Raw genomic sequence first — 25,315 nt, 5'->3', positions numbered from 1 at the left:
AGTTCTAGTTAAATTTTGACATTTTTTTTAGTCAACTAAATTATACAAATAAATATTTTTTGAATACAGTGCCTTTGTTTTCAGATAGAATATTACTTAATATCCAGTTTCACTTGTTATTTTTTAAATTAAATTAATATTCAATTCTACATTGGTAGCACCCACTACTTATATAATCCTATACCTAATGTATAAAAATCATATTATTTTATATTTGTTTTAAATTTGTCCTATATTATAGATATTTATTACAAAGAAAAAGAAAAATATTCGAGTTTTTTTTTTTGCTTTTATATATTACTATAGAAGGAAATATGGAATGATACTAATAAAATAATAAATTTTATTATTGGTAACCAGGACGTATTAAATATTTATAAAAAATCCTTCAGCTTTACTCATTTTTGTCATTATCTAAATAACTAAAATAATTAATAATAAAGTAACGAATTTACATTAATAAATAAATAACTACATATACTAAGCCGATAAATAAATATTGACATTGGTAACTACGTTCAGGAATATTGTAAAAACGGGTGAATGGTTAGAAACGATGGGGATATAATAATAGTTATTAACTTTTTTATAGACCTAATACAATAGATTATTGGATAATGGTATTTGAAAAATAAATTATTATTGATATCGAAAACCAATGCAATAAATGAGTTTTAGTTCTCTTACAAAAAAAAAAAAAAATACTTATTTTATTAAGAAAAAATATGAAGATTTATTTAATTTCATATTATAGTTATATTGTTATAGGCATTGGTTAATTTTATGATTTTTGAAATTAAGTTAGATTAATAATATGTGCAGTGAAACCTCCCTTATAACGGACATAAATAATATAAATGTAAATAACGGTCACTTCTATGGGGCTATAGTTTGATCATATTTATTGTAATTTATAAAGTATATTTTATTACAATGTGCATTTTCCGTATCATTATAGAATAATATCGTTTGGAATGGCCATCTCATTCGGTAATTGATTTTATTTCAAATAATTATACATATAAGTATATGCATACACACAATAATATAAAATATATACCTACGTAATAATATTATGTGTTTCATTGTTTCGGTGTATTTTGTTACTGTTCATTTTTTAGTGTACTTTCCCTCATCCAAATAGCGAACAACATTTTAACGATTGAAAATGTCTGGTACTTATAGATTTCACTGTGATATACATTTTGTAATTTCGTGTGATTTGAATAAAATAAGTTCTAGTTTATTTATATAAATAGGTAATAATTAAAATTTATGTCGACTAGTAAGAGACTTGATGAACTTGAGCCATTTTCATGTGTAGTATTGAGTCATGTTTGTGTGGTGATTGAACACGCTGCCTCTCTCCGACACTGTGACACCGTGACAAGTGTGACAAATGTGAAGGATAAACCAACCACTCTCCCGTACTGTGAGTTATAATCGGTCACAGTTTGGACATTCAAGGGGTGGTGAGCTAATCTTCCACTATCGAATTAGACAGACAGCAGGATAGCCGTCAGATACTCGGGGTCTCCGTTCAGCATTAGATCCTGGAAACCCCTGAAAGGTTTGCTGGAGAATTATACGGTGAGATGCTGAGTGGCTACTCGACTGTCAAATTACAATAACACTCAACAACGCATGGAATTACGGATCTGATGGTTTTAATACGACTACTCGAGATAAAAAGGATCTTATTACTGTCAAGGAGTGGGTGAATTTTTATTTTGACTCTCCTATCAACCAAGATACAAACATTCTTTACATTTTCAAACTAGCTTAAGGTGTTTGAACCCCTACAATCATCACAGTTACTTCAACCGCTGTCTGCTTACTATTATAAGTTATAAAAATTTTCGGCTGTCCTTTGTTAGCCTCCGTAGCTATCAGAAACGTACTGATGTCATCCATTTGATCTACTGACTAAGGTATTTCTACTTTAATTTTTTTACCGTAGTATTAATTAAATTTATTTATTCTTGATATAAAATGTTCCTACAAATTAAGATTTAATATTTAAATTCAAACATATTTACATTTTATAAATAAGTAATATAAAGTAATCGTACAACTATTATTTGTAAAAAATAAAAATCAAAAAATAGTGTTATTCTCAATATTTCAAAAATATTGATTTTATTTTGTTTTTTTTTTAAACTATATGACATTGTAAGTTCCAGATTTATTTTGGTGCCATTTTAGTTTTGGTGTGATATATTTTTGCATAAATTAACAAATAATTAGCCACATTTATGAAATTGTTTCTAATTTCGATAATTTATTTATTTTTTTTTAATTTGCATGTTGATATAATTTTATATTCAATGAATTGAGATGAGTTCTCAGAATTCGGTTTCTGTACACCATCTAAAATTTTTAATGAATTTAATTGAATGTAGGCAAATGAACAATTCGTAATACTCTCTGTTTAATGTTGTACTAGTTAGTTATATAAGATTTTATACAGAAAGAGACGACACAGAAGTTGTATACTTCAATTTCGGTACTATGTAATGATGCACGTGACTAGCTTACAAAAAAAGTTTTGAATAATATGTATCAAGCCGATTGAAACAGTTGTTCGTGTTCAAATGGATTAACAACGACACACAGACTAACTTTAAACAAGTATTGTGGGATAATTTTTTCGTTTTCTCTCGGTTTTCACATGTTAGGACACGACATTTTGAGTATGAAGTTAGACTTACTTAATTATTAAATTCGTTTTGTCAAGTTATCTATTAATAGTTTTCGAATTGGTATTAATTTATTTGAGGCGTTAGAAACATTTAAACTGTGCGATCTGTTTTATAACTGCAGCAGAGTGTGTTATGGTCCATATTCCATACCCCATAGCAATATTAATTTTATTTATACAATTATATATTAATATACTAAATATATTAAATAATAATTAAATACATTTTTATATTAGGTATTTACTATTTATCGAAGATAGTTCAAGCAAAAATTACAAGTTTACAGAAAAATCCCACAAATGAAATTATTGTAATTTTTAAAAAAACGACTTCCTGTGAGCATTACACTAATTTTTTTTGTTAGTAGTAACAAATCATTTTTAATAATTAAATGAAAAACAAAAACATAAAAAAACCTTATGTTCTTAAACCGATAGCTTTAATTGTAATCAAGTTATCAAAAAAAGCGGGTAAGTTTTTAATTTTTTTTTTAGCTACAATAAGAACAACTCATAAAGAAACTTGTATTAAATTTTCAAAGTTTTTTAGCCATCTAAAATTTTTTTATCGACACTTTAAAAAAAAATTCTCATAAAAATCGAAAATTACAGTGGTCTATAAATAACTAAAAAAAATCAAACATTTTTTAAAATTTAACTGTATATAGATAACATTAACATAAACATTTGATGAAAATTTCAAGTATTTACAGTGATTAGTTTTTTGAATTACAACCATATAAAATAGTCGATTTGGTCGAACACTGGTTTTGCGTAAAAATTCCCGTTTTTCCTTAATTTTTTTTTAGTTTTTCCCGGTGCTTTTGAAAACTGTTGGGAATTTTAAAAAATGACCTCCAAAAGCACCAACTAGATTCACTTTCGAACCGGAAAAGCTACTGAAGTAAAAAATCGAAGCATTATTTCGACACGTTCTCGTGTACACACACACACACACACACACACACACACACAAAAAAAACACACAACATTGTAAAATCAATATATTTATCGCTCCGCTCAGAATCTAAAAATTAAAACGCTACAACACGGAAGAAGTTCTTCCCACTATGATTTTAATGTTGGTGATTTTAATATAAATATCGAGAGATTAAAGTCATCATATGCAGAACAATTTTTAACTATGTTACGGATGTATAAGATAAAGACAACGAATACGGGTTTGGCGTTTTCTTAAATAGATTTAGATTTTAGAATAAGATACTTTGAAGTTCGATGCATAATGGTTAATAGAAAATACTTGATCAAACAACTGAAATATCTATCATTTAAAAGTTAATTACTTAAATATTAAACTGTCAAACCGGTGCCAGTATGAGTTCAAAATGAATTGTATTTTGATAGTATTATTTTTAACCGATTAAAAGATAATAAATAATATTTGTTAGTCATGGTTTTTAAAACGAAACATTTTTAACGTTATTACGTGTTCAACGAAGTTTTTTTTTTTAATGTATTACTTTTACGGCCAATTGATAACTGATAAATACTAAAATGATTGTTATGATTATCATTTAAAATTTGATTTCAATATACATTATATTTGTACGATGTATATAGAAAAATAACTAATGATTTTAAAAGTTTATTAGGTATTTATCTTTTGTAAATCAGTCATTTAACTTGTTTTATATCTTCAATCTTGAAAACGTTTTACGAGATATATTTTATGAGTATTATATACTTGGTTTTAGCTTAAGTATCTAAACCAATATTATTACAGTTGATGTATCTTGGATATTTATTTAGCTAAAATATATTGCTTAAAGTTGTCATAAATAGGGACAAAATATTATACCTAGGGTTTGCATGTTGATTTCTGTGCTTATGGTTTTAGCCTTTAGGAAAAACACAAATCATTCAATCTTTATTCGTTTCACAATCACGAGAATTTAAATATAATTTTTTTTCCTGCATATTTTTCCATATTTCAATAACTTTATGAAACCTATTGACAATTTTAAATATATTTTCGTATGCATGGACTCTGAACGGAGCAATTAATGTATTAGTTTTACAATAAATTGTGTAATTATAGTTTTTTTTGTGTACGTCAGTATGTGTCATAATCTTTTGAAATACTTGTCATAAATTATTTCAAAAAGTAATTTCAAGTATAAAATAAGGGCTTAAATATTAAATGAAAAGTATTTCATTATTTATTGTTTGGTTATACTTTATATTTAGTATTTTAATAAAAATAATAAAAAAGTATTAAATACTTGAATTTCGTTGTTTTTTTTAATAATTTAAAAATTAATGAGTCATATAAACTTATATAAATACTCAAAATGTTCACCAAATGTTTATATTTTCTATATAAAGTATAATTTTTAAGAGATATTTATCTTTTTGAGTTATTTATAGATATTTTAAATTTTTAAAACAGTTTTTTTCTTTGAATGTCAATAGGTCTTTGCTCTGATATAAACCTTGAAAGTGTAATACAAGGTTCCTTATATATGTTGAAAATAAAAATAATAAAAATCTGAACTTTTTATCTCGTGAATACGTTAAACTTATTTCAACTTATTTTACTACTTCAAATTTTAAATTGTGTGATAAATAATAAATTATTCAAAATTAAATTACGAGTGTTTACGGCATATATTTTTGAGTATAAATTGTTTGATAAAATTACCAAATAAATGTAATAATCAAAATTATGTGTCCGGTTACGCCGAATTTTAAGTCATCAGTTTATCGCTTATGCTTCAAAGCATTTGGATTTGAACGATTTAATTTATTTTAGTTTTACTATTATACATTTCTAACATTTCATGATATTTTGTATTTTAAAATTATGTTACTACTGAGAAATAGTTTGCATCAACTTACCATTGTAAGAATTTACGTAACGGTTAATTGAATTAATTTGTAAAATACCTTTATTAGCTGTAATTCATTACCATTAAAATAATTTCAATAATAATTTATTATTCAAGTGCCATTATTTACACTGACAATTTTATTGCTTTCCGGTATAATTTGTGTAATCCATATGAAAAAATATTTCAGTCAACGACACGTGAATTACTTTTATATTTATATGTATTTATATATTTACCTACATAGTTTATAATATATATATATTATTTAAGCATACTATTTCATTACAACACACATACAAAAAATGGTGAATTGTGATAATGAAATAGTACCTTAATACTTTCCTTTACATCGAGAATGTAATTTCATCAAAGAAAAATGCTACAAATTTATCTCACTTTTAATAATTTTAAGTGTTTGGAAGCGAAATAGATACATAATTCTTAGAAAAATATATTATAAATAAAACTGACTGCAGAAGAATGTGAAGTTTTATGCTGTAAATTATAGAAATATGTACTTTTTTTTTTAATACATACAATAGTGTAAAAAATTGAGCTTCCATATTTCTTTGAAAAATGTATTTTGTATAACTGAAAAAGAGTCGATTTAAAAAATAACTTATTACTTAGAAATATATAAAATTGTAACACTCAACTTAAAAATTTAACTAATTTTATTCATTATGTCAGTTAAAATTTTAATTTTTAAAAGATTTAATCATATTTACATAAACAATTTTTGAAAAAATAATGATATTATGTCATGAAGTAATATGTCGTGAATTATATAATATTATAATATTCAATAAAATAATTATTTAATCTTAATTTGTTAGGATTTATTTATTCGTCTTGAAATTATGGATGAAATCACTAAGAATTACTCAGTGTCATACATGTAAGTTGATAATGGGCTGGTTTTCCAAAAAAAGTGATGAAAGATAAGTCGACATATAAGTGTGTTTGTATGAAAATTTTTGTAATATTTTTATTATAGAATTTTTAGATTTGTATAGGTATGTAAAAAAAAGTTTCTCAAGTATAGAGGATCATATAGATAAGACACGAAGATGTTTTGATTAGAATGACTAAAAGGTTGTTATTTATAATTTATATTTTATATTTTCATACATCTCATAGTTTGGTACTATTGTATTAAAAATCATAATTAGAAATAAGACGTATTATTTAGTGGTAGAAATTTAGTTTCGAATTGGATATTCGATTTTAAAATATGTTAAAGTTTGTGGAGTCTTATGTTGAGGAATTTTCGTTTTGTTCGTATGTAATTGACCACGGTGTTAGTCTTTTTTATTTTTATGAAATAAAATTCGTACCAGGGAGAATGAAAAAAAAATATATGAACTGACTCACTTACATTTATAGCAACCAATTTCAATCTATGTAAATATAATAAATCCCCCTTGACAATAACTTATGTTTAGGATTATGTTTTATTTTTCGTGACTTATCATGACATTATATACGTATTTAATGTTATCAAATTTACCTATTGTACAAATATACCTACTATAGTTTTTAACAAAATAATAATATTAACAGCAATCATTATTAAATACCTATTAATTTATAGTTAATTAATCTCAAAAAGGGAAATTTTATAATTTTTTTTACCAAATTTATTGCGTGAAAATTATTATTCGTTAACAATTCAATACATTACGATATAAATAATCACTAACTTTATTAGTTTTGAACTTCATTTAATTTCAGCTTAAATTTATTTTTCATATTGTGCAATACATCTATTTCTTACAATTGTAATAATAATTAATAGTTTAAATACTTACGTTTAGAGAAATGTAAATGGAAATAATATGTTCAAATTTACGTGTACATAATAGATAAGCCACTAAAGATATGTATTTATTTTTTAATTAAAAATAGTTATTATAAAATTAATTTTTAAAGTATTGTTTTATCAATAATAAATATTGATAAGAACTTTAACTTTGAAGTTATGTTTTATAACAACAGTGGTAGTATTTTTGATTATAGAACTTCGATAACGAATTCAATAATAAATAAATAAAGACATCTATAAAAATTAATTATAGTAAATGTTTTTACACGTGTACAAACTTTTACTAGTTGAAAAGTTAATTTCTATTACTTAGTATATTTTTTTCTTCTTTGCCCTTCACCCCTAACTATATGAATTCAACCATATTGTTAGACATATATAATATATATAATAGTCATATTTTGTGTATATTTTTACAATTTTTGATCCTAGTGATACCTAACCTAGTGCTTTAAAAATACCATTTTTATTAATATTTATTAGTAAAAAATTTAAATAAAATATAGCTCATTGCTCACTAACTAATACGTACTAATAGAATAAATCTATAGTCTTGTCATTCAAATAAGTGTAAAATATATTAACTACTGTTTCCAAGTAATAATATGTGGGACTATTTTCCTACCTACGTGCTACCGGAGATAGCGCAAATAAAATAAAAACTATTGACTGAAGACGGAGATTGGTATGGCAAAAATCTTATTTACACATTATGTACTAAAAATAAGCATTTCAAGATATTTTAAATATCTATTACTGTATGAAAATAATAATTTTAGGTGAAACTTCACCACTTTTCTGGCTGAGTTATGCTTGTAATGTTAATTTACGTCTATATATTTTAAGCAACTATATATAATTATAAAAATGATCTATGAATTTAAATAAAATATAGATAATATTAAGTACTTAATAGACTTTCTTTTAAAACTGTTTACTAAAACGATTGAAAAATAGATCTAAAATACAATTTAATTATTTATTCTGTCCATTTTCTTGTGACTTTTTAGTTCTCCTTTAGTAATGTATAAGAATATCTCGTTTTATTATAATTGTGTGAATTTGAATTAACAAGTGACTAATAAATCAGTGAAAAAATCTATTATCTATATCTTGTGTGTATCTACTATAGGTATAATATAGTAAGTAAGCTGTACTAAGTATATATAATTCGTATATACTACTGCTATGTAACTAATTTTTTTCTTGTGAATATTAAAGAAAATGTTATATTTTATTTTTAATTCTAAAAATACAGATGGATATACAGTGTTTAATTGTTTAAATATCTATTTAATTTTATATAAGATTACTTCCCATTAAATGATTAGCTTGACAATTGTAATAAATAAATATTCTATACAGTTGAAAATAATTGTATACAAAAAGTATTTATTTTACTACATTAAACTGAATACATTTTTTAATAAAAAAAAAAAAAGATTAAATTTGACTCACTGCATTATTAGATGGTAGTTTATTGGTATTTATATTCACTTGATCATCGACACATATTTGAGAAGTAAATAATATGATTTAATAATTAATTTATTATATTATTCAAAATTCTGTATAATATAATCACTTTTTTATTTTTATTGAATTCAATATGCACTAGCTTTTTATTAAATCCATACTTACATCATTGATATTCATACATTATTTGATTTAGAATGAATATATTATCGTGTTAAGTTTAATACAATTCAGTCAATTCATTTTTAACCATCAAAGAACATATTGTTATTTATTATCTTTAAATACTTATTTTTATAATACGCGTAGTGTAAAATATCTGAAGTGAGTTCTAAGACATTATCAAATAGTACTAAGATTCGAAAAGTGACACAAAGTGTAGTTTTATATTGGAATTTATACGTAATATTATAATACATTTACAGGTACTAAAATCATACTTTTTTTAATATAACAGTGTAGATATAATGTACAATTTTACTGAGTATTAAATGAGTCACTTATGTAATTTTTTTGTCCTTTTGATAAAAAAAATTTATTTTAAAAATTTGCAGTTCTCGAAATACTAATTTTTATTATTCTATTTATCATTATTTTTCCCATCATTTTATTTAAAGTAACTTTATATCTCATAAAATAAATATAACTACACATTTAAATATTTTTTTCTTATATAACTATAAAATCGATAAATTTAGTTAATGATTCAATAGTCAATCTATTCAATAATATCAATAGGTATAATAATATGTACAATGTTTTTAATCAAATTCAATTGATTTTTTTCTAAAATTATCATAATTGATTATGTTATCAATGCTGCATACATTTTAAAATAATAATTCTATAAAACAATAATTTGGTAATTATTTATTTTATTCATACATTCATTTCTGGAAAAATGTTTAATCATGTTTAATTATTTTTATTATAAAAATTTATTAAACTAGAAAATTTGTAAATTTTGCTACTATTTATTTTAAAATATTTATACTAGACAGTAATTTCAACTTACAAATAGTCAATTCAACAATTTTAATTACTTTATACATGTCTTTTATGTCTTAATGTTTTTATGTTTCAAGGATTTTAACTTTTTATTGACTGTTATATTAAAATTACAAGTACCTATTTTTTACTATTATATTGTAAATATTTTCACAATATTGTTTTAATATTTTTTATATGTAATGCAATTTGTAGTTTCAGGTTTCTTAAATATATTTTTAATATTATGATATTATAATATTTAATTCTTTGTATGATAAGTATTAAAACATTTAATTTTTATTTAATGCAGTTGGCAATTCAATGCACAATTTAATGGAAAAATACTAAATTTAAATTTATGGCGATTAGCTCAGTCATGTTGATTAATTTAATTACTACATAGTTGTATCATTATGTAATTTTATTTCTTTTTCTTTCAATGAAAAGATGTTTGTAAAAAAAAGTATCAAATAAATTTATCTTGTAAAATTATTGCTTCTTTCATACTTTAGCAGCATTTTAGGAAGTATAATGGCAATTGAGACAGACAAAGTAGAAGCCTTATTTTTATCGGTAGGTTAGGTTATCGTTCAATATTTAAGTATATAATAATATCAATAATTTAAAATATGAGTTATTGTTTAGTATAAGCTCAAGGAACCATATTGTTAGACAATATTCAAATAATCAGGATGAGTCAACCCTTTTTCCTTAAACAAAGCAATTGTTCAAAATATAATTTTTGAAATTTTTAAATATACTCTTTTAAGACCATATTTTCAAATCTTTCAGATTTTTTTTATTAATAAAAGAGTAGATGATGGAGATATAAACATTTAGTTTCAAATAAAAGTCCCTTTTTTACTGTAAATTATTTATTGATTATTATTTTTTTAATATTGATAAACTTAGTTCAAATTTCTTATGAGCAGTTTTTCAATTTTTAAGATGTTTAAATAAAGGATAACAGTTTTAAAAAATGGTTTGAAAAGATATAAAGTAGATTTAATATTGGATCTAGTGTTTATTATACTTGAACTATTTTTATAAATTATAAATAATTAATATTAATTACTAAAATATTTAATTAACAATTAGTCATCATACACGATTCCATACATATTATTATATAAAAAAGAGAGATGAGCATGCTTGGTAGATCAATTTGTATATTTAACAGAAATTGATTTATTTTACCAAAATACAACTTAATAATATCTCTGTTCAAAGTCAAATATTATAAATATTTTTGGAAGTTGAACATTGTACAATACCATCCAAATTTTGACTATACATAAACATTACACATAATTATAATAATTGATACTCCTCTTAAATAAATATTTATAAATTATATTGAATGGTAACAATTCTAATAAATATATAATAGGTTATCTTATTAACAAAATATGTTATACAACAAAATATACAAAATACATGATATTTATATCTAAGGAATAATTTACCATTATAAGATAATAAATTAATTAAATTTATGCCTGTTCTATCACTTGTACCTCAACCTCGTATACCTCGTAGATTTCAGAACTATTTTTATTAATTGATTGTTGTGGTTTTGGCTTTGAAAACGCATCTAGAACAATAATAAAATAACATTATTAGATAATCATATTTCAGAGATAGGTGAAAATATTAAAATTTTAAAATTGGGAAAGTTTTTCTGCAATAAGTATCTATAGTAGGTTTCAAGTTATTCAGTAAGTTACTGTAATTGGGTAGGTTATACTTATACGGAAATAAATTATGACTGACGTGTTACCTTCTGACTCTATTTTTTTATATAATTTATAATGTTAATAATTTTAGATTATTTTTCTACTAAAAAACGGTTGATTTAACAAATATTTGATAAAAATATGTCCTTTATTATGTAAAAATTGTTTTACTATGATTTGGCGTATCATTGTACTAGGTATAAATTTGTTTAAATATTTTGAAAATTGCATTGTGTAAGTATAAGAAATAATAATAAACATGAAGTTGAAACGTTTCTATGATCAATGTTTTTTTAAATTATAACAAAATAATTAAATTCATTATAAATAGTAAATAATGTCTAAAATAAATAAGGTAATAATTTTCTGTTGTGGTGTAATATTTAAAAATATTATTTATATTATAATAATTTGTATACAACATTAATTTATAAACTATAAAATAAATAAGAATATCTATGTTATTTTTAAATAAATTAGGTACCTATTAGCCTGTTAGCTATAATCAATAATTAATATTAAGTCTATATTAATGAATTATTTTTTTAATTGATACCTACAATTTTATTTAAATGTAATACTTTTATTATAAGTAATACATCATTAAAATATAAATATTTAAATATGACTACCACATTTTTGTATCTATCCATTTTCGATTTAACAAATTATTATGTATGTCATAATGGTTAATATATTAGATTAAATTGTAATATTCTTACCTCCAACAAATAATTTCATTACGTTCTTTTGGAATCTATCAAATGGTGATTCAATCATAACATTAATAGCAAATGCATACATGAAGGCCACTGTGGCGTCACCACAAAATCTCCAAAACTGTAGAAAATTATAAAAATTAATTTCATTGGAATAAGATTAGCATTATTTTTGTATGTCAAATATATTTATAAAAATACAAAAAAAAAGACTAAGCACTTCTAAATTTTTTAAGAAATATTAAAAGTAGATAATTTTTTAATATTTACGATTAATGTTAAGCTTTGGTATGTTGGTGTTTCGATTGCTCCAATAGTTTGAAGTTGAATGATTTCTTGGTACATGTAAACGCAAAAAACTAATTTTCCAAGAACATGGAAAACTCTGTGGCCTAAAAAGCCGCTTATACACACTCCTTCACACATAGATAACAAAAATTAAAATGATGTTAAATTTTTAAAATTTAAATAAAATAAGTGTATTACCAAATCCGGATAGTCCGTGACCTATTATTCCGTAAGATATAAGAATAGACCATACGAGTCGGCCGATCGTAAAATATATTGCGTGTTCGTAATTTACATATTGGTGTTTTAATGTAAAAAAAGTTCCAGAACTCAAATAAATAACATTTCCAATCATAAGAACAACTGGAGCCCAGAAAATACGACTTTTCTACAAATTAATAAATATTTAGCATTAATATATAATAATAAATAATAATAGTTAGATTAACGTGTTTTACACTTTTATATAGGATGCATATTGCATGTGATATATTTATTTCCTATTTTATATTTTATTAAAAGACAATAATTATTTAATATTTATCTGTTGAGTTTTTTAAAAATAATATTATTTTTTCATATTATTAAGAGTTAAATATAATAAATTTATAACAATAATAATTAATAATAAACTCTATATTACCAATGACAATTTGTAATCAGCTTCCTTTAACCTCATATACACGTATCCGGCCAAGATTCCAACAAAGTAAGTCATCGACCTCATATGGCTTTTTATATAGACTTCAGTGTAAAATCTTTCTTTGCTGAGATCTTTAAGATTTCTATAATACGGAAATTATGTGTTATATCATGTACATTAATTAATCAGCATAAAATATTAAAATGTTTGTAAATACTAATTTGTTTGAAATTATTCAAATTAAAATCTCTTACTTCTAACTTCAATAAAATGGTTTAAAATAAATATGTGAGTCAAAAATGTTTTACAAATACTTATAAATTAATAAAATATTGATTTATATAGATAATTATTTAAGATAATAATAAGATTTCATATTTATAATAATATTTAAAATATAAGTTAATAGTTATTCATTTTAATATATACATATTAACAATAACAATTGTTAAACTATTTTTCAAATCAAAATAAACAATAAACTCTTTAAATATATTATTTATCCATTAACAATTTAAAAAAAAAGATTAATTTTTCTATCAAATGAAATATACTGTAATAAATTTGAATAAATTAAAATAATTTCAAATTATAGGTTTTAAGTTATATTAATAATGGTATAATATTAGCCGATAGTTAAACTAAAGAAACCGGGTAGGTAACTGATTTAAATATAATATTAGATCAGACCATTTTGATTAATATAAATGCTTACTGCGGAGTAATATCAGCCGTTCCTCGTTGATTCTCGTTTATTATTATATAAGCAGGAATTACTGTTGATAAAGTCAAACACGCTCCAAGTATCACAAGCCCTTGTTTTCTCCACTTCCAAATAGCATAGGTCAGTAGTGTACCAACTATGAAGAAGTGCATATCACAAGCCAAATACCACGAGGGAATAATACACTATCAACATTAGACCATTAAACCATATTATTATGACAAATAATGTAAATAATATATTATAGTTGCGCTTACCAATTCGTCTGTGTGTACGTAATTGTTTATAAAAAGTACGTTTGTCCACCAATTGACTTTACATCTCTCCGATTCCCTGTATACGATCATCCTCCATAATGGACCACTGTTCAGATACGGAAGCACAAAAATATATGTGACAATAAGTGTGCCGTAAACTGGGAATATTCTGAAATAAAAATATTCAATATTTCTCTACTAAATAACGTAATAAATAATAATACTTGACAAATTAAATAATTAAAATATTATACCACTTACCTCAACCATCTGTAAATCATAATGGGTATGAAGTTCAAGTGTTTTTTTTCTGTTAGTTGTTTTGTAATTAGATAGAAAGTGAGGAATCCACTAATTACAAAGAATGTTTCCAAAAATATTGTGCATTTAAAGTAACCCAACCAGAAATTATGAATCATCTAAGCGAAAAACTTTTGATATAAATAATTATGGCCTGTCAATGTTTTAAAATACATATTGCAATCAATTTACCCAATGAGTGAAATTGGGATTCGACTGTGGGTTTCCGAGCTCAATAAACCATCTGTGACCGATAATGACCTGTAGAATCGCGCATACTTTAAATCCATTTATAATTGAAAACTCTTCGGTCTCCGACGGTTTCATAAGTCTTTCAAAGTTAGAGATAAGTGAAAACGGTTTCATGAATTTTTCTAATAAAATAGTAAAACATTACGATAAAGCACAATAAAAATACTATTAAAAAAAAAATAGACTTATCACAAAAATCTATTGACTTGAACTTACTCATTGGTCCGTGTTCAGATTTAGGTCGGTATTGCAAATAAATGAAATCGTATAAAGTGCCTACGATGACAAGTAGTCCGATCAACACGTACATTGCACTACAAAAAAATAAAGAAAGGCATCAAAATGGCACTGAATAATATAAAAGTATTACTTTTAAACGCACCAGACAAAGAAGAAACCCGCAGTGAATTTATATACATTTTCTTTGGAAGTGTGCAACAATGGGTCGATGGTTACATTACCTTCCAATCCATGACGGTTCAACTCTGGTATTAATACGTTGCTCACGATCTTTTGAACGTCTTCCGATTGACAAGTATCTGGTAAACACACGCCCCATTGAAATTTATGCCTTTGTACATAAGCTTCTTGTACGTTGTGCTAAAGAAATAAAATCATTCGAAGAAAAAACTTTTAAGTTATATTTGGAAAAATTTGAACTGACAAACAAATTAAAGTTGAATACACCTAAAGAGTATCAGTCGAAAATATAAATATATATTTATGCGGAAAATTTTAATTATAATAATATGTAATTTTTCGGTAATGATATTAGTAATCGATAATAATGGCCATAAAAACAGCTTTCGGAAAAAATAATCAAAGAAAAATAAGTTACAGCAATGACCAAATATTATATAGACCAACAAAAATATGACCCACAAAAATACATTGTTTTTTAAATAAAATATTAAAATACAATCCATTAGTGTTTTTATTAGTGATTATATTATGATTTGATATTATAATTACCACATGAGAGATATATTCATTAACTATTTATATTGTATGTACAATAAAATTAATAATTATACATAAAACACTTTAAAAAACTATCAATTTTACCTTCAGTATTTCAAATGTCGTTTTATCTTGATCAAATGGTTCATAATCTTTCGAGTGGTCATTGTCATAAAATCCTGGATATAATTGATAACTTGGTCGAAAATCAATGTCTACCAATGTGTATCCTCCAGATATTCCGAGAATTTTAGATTTTGATTCAATGCATTGGTCGAAATTACCGAAACTGAATGTGTTTGCATCTACAAGTCCTTCTGGACCTTTTGATGTGGCATCTAACACTATAATAACCAATAACGATAACATAAATATAAATTTAACGTTTTTTTTTTTTTTTTAGTTTAAGTATATGAGATTTGATATTTTTTAATTTATTTTTATTAAATTATGTTAAAAATACGGTGAAATAATTAATTAATATACATTATAATACGAACAAATCGGTTGTTTATTTAAAGAATTTATTATAGTTGTGTTTTTTTAAAAGATTTAAATGTTTAAGTATTTTTGTATTCCATATGTTTTGATGTGTTTTTTTATTTGACACATGTCAATTGATGCGAGTTATATTGTAGTAATACTGATTAAAAGGTACTAGGTTGTCTAGGTATGATTGTAACATATACATAATATATACTACAAACGTAAAAAATTAAATACGTAAGTGTTCCAATATTAATTGATAAACGATAAGTTTATAATAAAACTAACTATCACCCGCGTGCTCTGCTCCCGTAGATAGCTTTTTGCAGATTGTAGGGCTGTTTATTTGCTTTATAGTTATTTCGGTCATAAAATACTTGCTATGAAGTGTAAATACCTTACACCTACGTAAAATAATAATAATTTAAGGTATTTATAAATTATCATAAATATACTTATAGATCATAAAAACAATTTTTTCGTTAAATGAAAATCAATAATAATGATTATTAAACAATAGCAATATTGGGCATGGAATTTTGTGGGTTTTCGCATCATAAGCCGATCGGCGCGCTATTGATTTACTATATACTACTTTTCTATTGATTATTATAATTATAGGGTGCGTTTTAACCTATTTTAACTACTCTAGTTTCAAGATTAAGTACGTCAGTCGTAGTTAGAATGCAGTGATCTATACTCCAAACTCTGCAGGATCGTTTAAAGCACCGATGTCAGATCTCATATACGTTTACAATAATAATTGATTCATCGTCGATTCTATATACACATTCTAAGGTTATTTGCATAACTATACGCATTTAAAAATTATTTTAATATATTATAATATATAAATATTATAATCAGGGTTTGAATTTTATAGCATTTGCATATTTCTTATGAGATGCTTAAAAATTAGCAAAGTAAGGCAGTAAGCTAAAAATTTGTTTCATGATACAGAAAAATCATATTTTATTTTTGCATATTTTGTGATTTTTTAATTTTTAGTATTTTTTTTTTTTTTTTTGACTTTCTAAGACTTTTTTGTATTTTTACCTGTTGTTGAATCAAAATCGATTTTATTTTATGAAATTATATTTTAGAAAATCGTATTTTTAGATTTTTGTCAATCGAATTATCAAGGTAATTGTAAATTTATAGATTAATATAATATAAGATATTTAGTTGTATAAAGAGTAAGTAAACAGAATGATTGCGCTGATGCAGCGCTGTACAATTATAACGATAATATTTTATATGTTATAGGTATAATTTACTATTACGATGATTTCGAATTAGGTATTTGGTTCTAGTTTTTGTTATTTGCTGATTTTACTGGATTTTTTGTCGATTTCTACTGTAAGATTTCCATTTTTTGCATATTTTGTTGTTTTCATTTAATATTTTTAGCGCATATTATGAAATTTTAAGTGCTATAAAATCCCAACCCTGATTATAATACATTTATTTAGAAATTCAAATTTTACCGGAAAACACAAAAAATTATTTTGTGTATCTTATTATGTTCCCTTTTCGAAATAAATTAAATAAAGATACACATTTTGTTACTATAGGATCACGTAGATATTATGTTTCGTTTTCACATCAAATAGTGTTTTTAGATAAAAATAACATAGTTTTGTAAAAATCTGAAAATGTCAAAATATTGAACATGTCTCCTAACAAAAGTGGTACTAAAACCTCCAAAAAATGGTCAGATATAAAAAATTTGGTAACGATACGTTGAACGGTGTGGATTTGTATGCGTGACAAAAAATCAGGACTTGCTTTCATAGTATAGATAATAATATCTTGTTTAGCGCTATAAAAAAAAAAAAATTAAAAAATTAAAAAGGATTACTTTTTTAGATCTTGGACTTATTGATTTTACAATGGTATTTTTTTTTTCATTTTCGTTCTATTATCGCTTTCTGGAACAGTAAACATGATTCGATTTTAAACTTAAACTTTAAAAGTGGTTTCTGGTGAAGAATTTTCGACGGTGGTGGGATTTATAATTTAATGTTAACTACTTTTATTTATAAATTAATCATCAAATTTTCACGATTTTGATCAATTTTGTCAAAATTTTAGCTTTAAACGCTTATAAAAATTTATCATAACTTTTTGCATTTTTTAAATATCATAAGTAATAAAAAAAACTTTTTGAGTCATTTATTAAATTTTTTAGATTTTTGACGAAAAAAAAACATTTTTATTGTTAAATCTATAATATTATAGAGATCAAAAGATCAAAAAGATTCAAAATATTTTTATTTTTAATTTTATCATGTTAAGAGAATACTTATATAGAAATGTAGTGAATATTTCTAGTATCTATAAGATTATTCGTTTCTACAACATAAAAACAAAATTTATTTTGTACAATAATAATATCGTGTAAAAATTCTCATTTTTATTTAATTTGCTTATTTTGTATTTCTCGTTTATTTAGAAGCTTATTTTACTTTTTACTTCTAAAGTACCAAATATAGATATAATTTCCTATCAGAAACTACACCTTAAGTAAAAAATCGAAGCATTTTCACTGCCCTGAAAGGTGATGTCGAACAAAAATAAAACATCCTTGCTGTAAAATCAATACGTTCGTCATTTTGCTTAGAGTCTAAAAAAAACGTATGTTACAATTTTTCAAATAAACTAGGGTTGTAACTTTTTTTTTATATTATTGCTTTGAGAGTTAAAATTTTAATACATTCATTATAATATCTAAACAATTCTGTATACTTAATTATAATAAAATAAAATGTAAACATTTTAATCGAATCAAAAATAAGACGACATAAGATATAACTAGTATAAGGTGTTACAATCCTACCCAGTTTTTCATACATTATTTAGTATTTGTAATTAGTTTGTCCGATATCCAACAACTTATATTAACTGATGTACATTTCATGTAAATTATTACTTTTTAATTTTTTTTTATGCGTTTATTTATTTAAAAACTTAATTAAATTCAATCAAATTAATCATAAATAAGGAATAAAATATATGGTAAGTAGATACTATTATTATTAGGTGCTCGTTACTACAAAAATAAAATAAATAATAAGCGATGTAATAACATTATTTATAAATATCTAAGTATTGTATTATATATTATATCATTATAAATTTTTTTGCCGTAAATTTGTGAATATTTTTTTAAATATTACAAAAATTTAATATAAGGAAAACGGCACTTGATGTTAATCGTTTTTTTTTAAAAAAACACATATAATATACATTATATACAATTTACAATAAATTATTGAAACCGGTTGGAGGACAGTGGTTTATTTTGGATTTTACTAATTTTCTAATCTATTTATGCAAAATATAATTGAACTGGAAAATATGCATGTTCAGCGAGGACATCCACTTAGATGTTTTATTGGTATCTATACCTATAATAATATATACTCAGATAAAAATGTGCATAAATCCTCAAAATATTATATTATATTTATAAAATACAATAGCATAATAACAATGAATTAAATAGTCAATAGTCATATTATAAAAAATTGTAAATTTTAGTGACTCAGTACTTGTAACGTTTTATACATTAATTTTATTTTTGAAGAAAAATCTTGTCAGTATTATTTTAATACTTCTCATTTAAAAGCTAAATATTAAGATAGAAACATCGTATGAAACTAATAAAACAGAAGCATACATTGTGTTTTAATTTTGTGTTTGATTTATCAAAATTATAACGTACATACGAGTAAATTTATAAAATTAATTATTTGTACTTTATTATAAAAAAATATAAGTTGTGAAGTAGTTGGAGAGGAAAAAAAATAAAATAGGTAGGTAATAAACTTCAAATTACAACGTTGTATTTGCAAAAATACAATACAAATTGTAAAATCACATATTATCACATAAGATTAATGAAAACAATTTTTGGAATGAGGAAGTTAGGTACAAGTTAAGTTACGCTAGTTTCTTTAAATTTAATGTGTTGTAAGACAAATAAAATGTTTAAAGTGTAATTATGTTTGATACATTAAATTTTTTGATCAATGTGTTGAAAATGTGTCGTGTTTAAAAACATTTTTTACCTTTTAATTTTTTATTGATATTTTCTTTTTAAATATTAAATTATTATAATATAATAAAATAGTTTTTTTTTTTTTATTTTTTTTATTGAGATTTTAAATAAATCTATAATTTATTAAGTATTCGCACACACTAAGCATTTCTATGTTTATTTATTAGCTATTTAAATATTTTATAATTTATAAATTATAATAATAATGTATGTATATAATTATGTTGAAATATTTATAAATAAAGCCACTTACTTTTAAATGCCCACAACGTCAAGTTTTGTAAGTGCATGTTGTATAGCATCATGTCTTTTGCACATTTTGAGTTTGTTTGGGGAGCTAACCAGGGGGCTCCATATAGGACGTTTGAGATAATCTGACCCAACAAAATTGGTTTACCAGTAGATATTTTGTTAGTTGTATTTTGTAGGGGAAGTGCTAAGCTCCTGGATTTCGCATTTTGTATCCTCTGTATCCACTGTTTTTCAGTAACTTTGTTAGCGTTGGATGTAGACTCGGTTGGCTCCGTAGTTGTTGTGGTTGGTTCACTTTTCACGTTGTATGAAACATTCAAATCTGGTTTTTCAGTGTTCGACTGATCATTTACATCATATGAAACTTCTGTTTGAGATTGTTCATCTTCATTGGATTTAGTTAGGTTTAACGGGTTGTCAAACAAAGAGGGTAATTTTTCAATAGCCAGTTCACCATCCAACTTCACCGAAACTTCTGCTGTAGTTGTTGTGATTGGCTCACTTTTCACGTTGTTTGAAACATTCAAATCTGGTCTTTCAGTGTTCGACTGATCGTTTACATCATACGAAACTTCTGTTTGAGGTTGTTCATCGGATTTAGTTAGGTTTAACGGGTTATCAAACAAAGAGGGTAATTTTTCAATTGCTAGTTCACCACCCAACTTCACTGAAACTTCTGCTGTAGGAAGTTTTTCAATTATCGGCTGTGCTCCTAGATTCAATGAAATCTCTGGTTGTGAAACATTTTTTTTCGCTTCGATTTGGTCAAGCTCCAATGGCATTTTGGTGAAGAATATCGTTTGATCCGATGGAACTTTTGCAGATAATTCGACATTTTTGTCTAGTTTTAACGGGTTATCTAATAAAGAGGGTAATTTTACATTAGCCTGTTCACCACCCAAATTTACCGAAACTTCTGCCGTAGGAAGTTTTTCAATGATCGGCTGTGCTCCTAGATTCAATGAAATCTTTGGTTGTGAAACGGTTTCTTTCGTTTCGATTTGGTCAAGCACCAACGGCAACTTGGTAAGTATCGTCTGATCTGGTGAAACTTTTGCAGATAATTCGACATTTTTGTCTAGTTTCAACGGGTTGTCAAACAAAGAGGGTAATTTTACATTAGCCTGTTCACCACCCAAATTTACCGAAACTTCTGCCGTAGGAAGTTTTTCAATGATCGGCTGTGCTCCTAGATTCAATGAAATCTTTGGTTGTGAAACGGTTTCTTTCGTTTCGATTTGGTCAAGCACCAACGGCAACTTGGTAAGTATCGTCTGATCTGGTGAAACTTTTGCAGATAATTCGACATTTTTGTCTAGTTTCAACGGGTTGTCAAACAAAGAGGGTAATTTTACATTAGCCTGTTCATTACCCAAATTTACCGAAACTTCTGCTGTAGGAAGTTTTTCAATTATTGGTTGTCCTCCCAGATTGAATGAAATCCCTGGTTGTGAAACAGTTTCTTTCGTTTCGACTTGGTCATTCACCAACGGCAACTTGGATAATATCGTCTGATCCGGTGAAACTGTTGCAGATAATCCGACATTTTTAATTGGCTTAAACGAAAATGCCAACTCCGCTGCCGAAGTATTTTCCGTAAAACACGACAGATGTAGAACCAAAACTATTAAACAAGCCGCGGACCGAAATGATGAGACGCAGAAATACATATTTGATTGATCTCGAGCGTCTCTATTATACTACATTGAATTCATGAAACGATCATATAACGCTGGGTTTTGGTTCGATGTTTAACCTTATTGATATACGTGATATATTATGTTGAGGTTTGTTCGGACCGCAGGACAGGTTTGCGATGCTGTTACGACTGGTTCGCGTTATTCACTGCGACTGGTTTGTGTCGTGCAAATACGACGTACCGACAAACGGAAATAGCATAGGTACAAAACAAGTCTAGAGAACACGATAGCCTACTAAACGCGTTTTATTGGTCGGAGATGTATTAGTAACTTTTGCTCTCGTCAGAACAGGATTATTTTCAAGTTCACGATTCATATATCCTGTAAAATAATGCGTGACATTGATGTTTATACATTATTAGAAACAAACAATAATAAAATTAAAATAATTGGCAAAGATGAAACTTATAATTAGTTGTGAAATTGGCAAGATTCAATTGATTTAATAATAAATGATGAGCATAAAATAAATTTTATTAAACAAATACAAATTTCGATAAAAAATGAATACAATTATTTTTAAAATCATATTTATATTATTTTACCTTGACGAATACTTATTTTACATTGTTCAGTAAATATTTTATTTTTTATTAACAGTTATAAAAGTTATTAACGATTTAACAAAAATTAAATTAACAATTTATATCGTGATTAAACTATAACGATTTTCGAACATTAATCAAATTTTTGAAAATACAATAGCAATTCTATTACATTGTGCATATTTTTGACTTATAATATGAATCGTCATTATAAATGAATACTTTCTGTGAACGGATGATGATATTATATGGTTTTTCGAGTCTATGACGAAATAAAACAAAATATTTTTAAGTTATCAGAGAAAAATATGGTAATAATATAAATTTATGAAATTTTGAAATTTAATAATTTGATTCTCAAATTTACGTAGTTCAAATAAAAATAAGTTTTTAGATTTGAAGAAAGCGTTTTAATATTTTGTTCAAAATCTGGTACCGACGGGAATGGGAATCGGAAGTAAATGCACTCACTGAGTTTTTTAAAGATCTTATTTTTATTAAAAAATAATAATAATAACAAATTAAGTATATAAAATGAAGAAAAAAATGTAGTAAAGAAGGGATCAGTAATATTAAGTTTATCTTTAAATCTACTAAATTAATATTTTTAAGTAATTTCATCTAGAATTAAATATTAATTGGAGAATATAAAAAAAAAAAAAAAACGTGCAGAAGTATAATATTAAATTATATTCTACATCGTGTTTTAATTCTTAATAGTAAGTTATAAATATTTGTTGAACTCAATCGAATATGTTTATTTTTGTGATTAATTAACTAGTAGAAAATAATTCACAAGTTGTTGCTTATTCTACATACATGATGTTACATAATAGGAAATAATAAATAACAATTATTTTACTGTAAAATATTTATTTAAATTATCTTTTTGGCAATTTGTATATACTATATAGTTTTAAGAACTTATTATTTTAAATGTTTTACAATTTAAGTTATAAATAATTAAAACAATTTATAATCACACATATATTTTAGATAACCACAATGGTCAAAATGAATCCAAATACAATAATTATTATTTATTAGATATGATTGAATACAAAGTTGCAAATTTGTTTATAATATTAAAATATTGTGACTAAATCACGATATAAGTAGGGGTTGTTACGCACATTTTCATTAATTTAATTATTAGCTAATAATATTGTCTTAAGTTACAAGATACATTTTTTCGAGACTAATTTCTTACTAAAATTTTTCATCATATTTTTATATTTTATTATTATTTTTAAAATGATGGTGATGAGAAATATTATTCGATGCTAATGAATTATAATCTAAAATACTATAAATATAATATGATGACATTTTTCAATAAAATCTTATTCTATATTGGGATTCATTGTTATATATCGTAGATATACTATATATTAAAGACAATGGTCGTAAATACATAATATATATTAGAGTAGAATTATCAATCATATTTATGAATAAAAAGTATAGTAAAATGCACAATAATAAACAGTTGGACATAATATAGAGACCAGGTGTTCTACACTCGTCACGCATCCCCCATAAATCACCTTATTCGAAAAACGATTCTGAATGGCCATCAATTTATTAAGTTCTTATTGGAAATATCTAAAATTCTTAGTGATCGTAAAAATAATTCATGAGTTAAATATTTTCAAATTGAATGAATATAATATAATAATTATCGCACGATACGAATAATCACATTTGCATTGCAATATATTTCCACGCCTCCTTAAAAAAATAAGGATTATTAGCTTTGTTATATTATATCTTTTAATTTTGCTTGCATATTAAAATATATTTAAGTATTTAATGATGAAATTAATACGAATTTTTGAATTTTATTCAAGTTCTGAATTTAATTAAAAATATCTGAATCGTTCAATTGTTGATAAATGTATACAAATTAAATTATTTGTTCAAATTTATTAATCGTATTAATTTAAATTTAACTGATGTAGACTATATTATGTATTATGCATAAACAATTAAAAAACATATTATTGAATTAATATAAAATAAAAGCCAATTTACATACCGTTTAAATATTTTTGGAGTGTTAAAAAAGCAACAGCTTCGCGGAATATGATAAATTAATAAGGAAATATTATTGTTTTGTGTTATAACGTTACAAATAATATTTAAACTTTTAAAATAATTAAGACAATGTGTCTCATATCATAGATCCTCCGTTGCGGTACAACTGTGTAGACTAATAACCGATTCGGTTTTTAAGACGTTGCATTTGACAAAATCTAACTATTCATTTTAGTAACTACCAGTACTTTAGGTGAGGGTAATCTAATAGAACGTAATTGAAGGTTAAATGACCAAAAAACAGTGATCATTCGATTTTTAAAAACAATTAGAAATATAGGTAACAATATAAAGTACAAATTATGTAGTTATAAATTTTTCATAAACACAAAACTGTCAAAAGATAAGTTGAATCTAAGATATATATTAGGTTAAACTATATCAAAGGTTGTATCTAACATGAGTTATGATAATATTGTTATAACTTATAAAGTACTTGGAATAAAGTT

At 24.4% G+C, this 25,315-nt stretch overlaps 1 protein-coding gene across 2 annotated transcripts; it reads right to left on the bottom strand.

The window, feature by feature from the left end:
- Positions 1-10,848: 10,848 nt before the first annotated feature.
- On the bottom strand, positions 10,849-24,974 carry LOC114130998 (nose resistant to fluoxetine protein 6-like). Of its 2 annotated transcripts, XM_050202954.1 has the most exons (15): positions 24,808-24,974; positions 21,130-22,545; positions 20,526-20,928; positions 15,829-16,067; positions 15,146-15,363; positions 14,980-15,077; positions 14,704-14,885; positions 14,473-14,630; positions 14,212-14,380; positions 13,946-14,139; positions 13,231-13,372; positions 12,786-12,975; positions 12,570-12,715; positions 12,303-12,420; positions 10,849-11,438 (listed from the first exon to the last, which is right to left on the bottom strand). In XM_050202954.1, exons 2-15 carry the CDS (start codon positions 22,192-22,194, stop codon positions 11,338-11,340), a joined length of 3,423 nt encoding a protein of 1,140 aa, XP_050058911.1. In that variant the 5' UTR covers positions 22,195-22,545; positions 24,808-24,974; the 3' UTR covers positions 10,849-11,337. The 2 variants fall into 2 exon arrangements, with proteins under 2 accessions (XP_050058911.1, XP_027851916.2); XM_027996115.2 differs by having other exon boundaries at positions 20,526-22,545.
- Positions 24,975-25,315: the final 341 nt, after the last annotated feature.

The sequence above is a fragment of the Aphis gossypii genome, chromosome 3 (genome assembly GCF_020184175.1).
Source record: "Aphis gossypii isolate Hap1 chromosome 3, ASM2018417v2, whole genome shotgun sequence".
Taxonomy (NCBI): domain Eukaryota; kingdom Metazoa; phylum Arthropoda; class Insecta; order Hemiptera; family Aphididae; genus Aphis; species Aphis gossypii.
This window is presented reverse-complemented; position numbering and strand designations above follow the sequence as displayed.

What these genes read in the sequence shown, in the direction of transcription:
- LOC114130998 (XM_027996115.2), bottom strand. Translation starts at nt 22,194, where the DNA reads ATGTATTTCTGCGTCTCATCATTTCGGTCCGCGGCTTGTTTAATAGTT. An exon ending in ATCTGAACACGGACCAATGA is followed by an intron (nt 14,886 to 14,979) that starts GTAAGTTCAAGT and finishes CTATTTTATTAG; the next exon opens with AAAAATTCATGAAACCGTTT. An exon ending in TCACGGACTATCCGGATTTG is followed by an intron (nt 12,716 to 12,785) that starts GTAATACACTTA and finishes CTATGTGTGAAG; the next exon opens with GAGTGTGTATAAGCGGCTTT.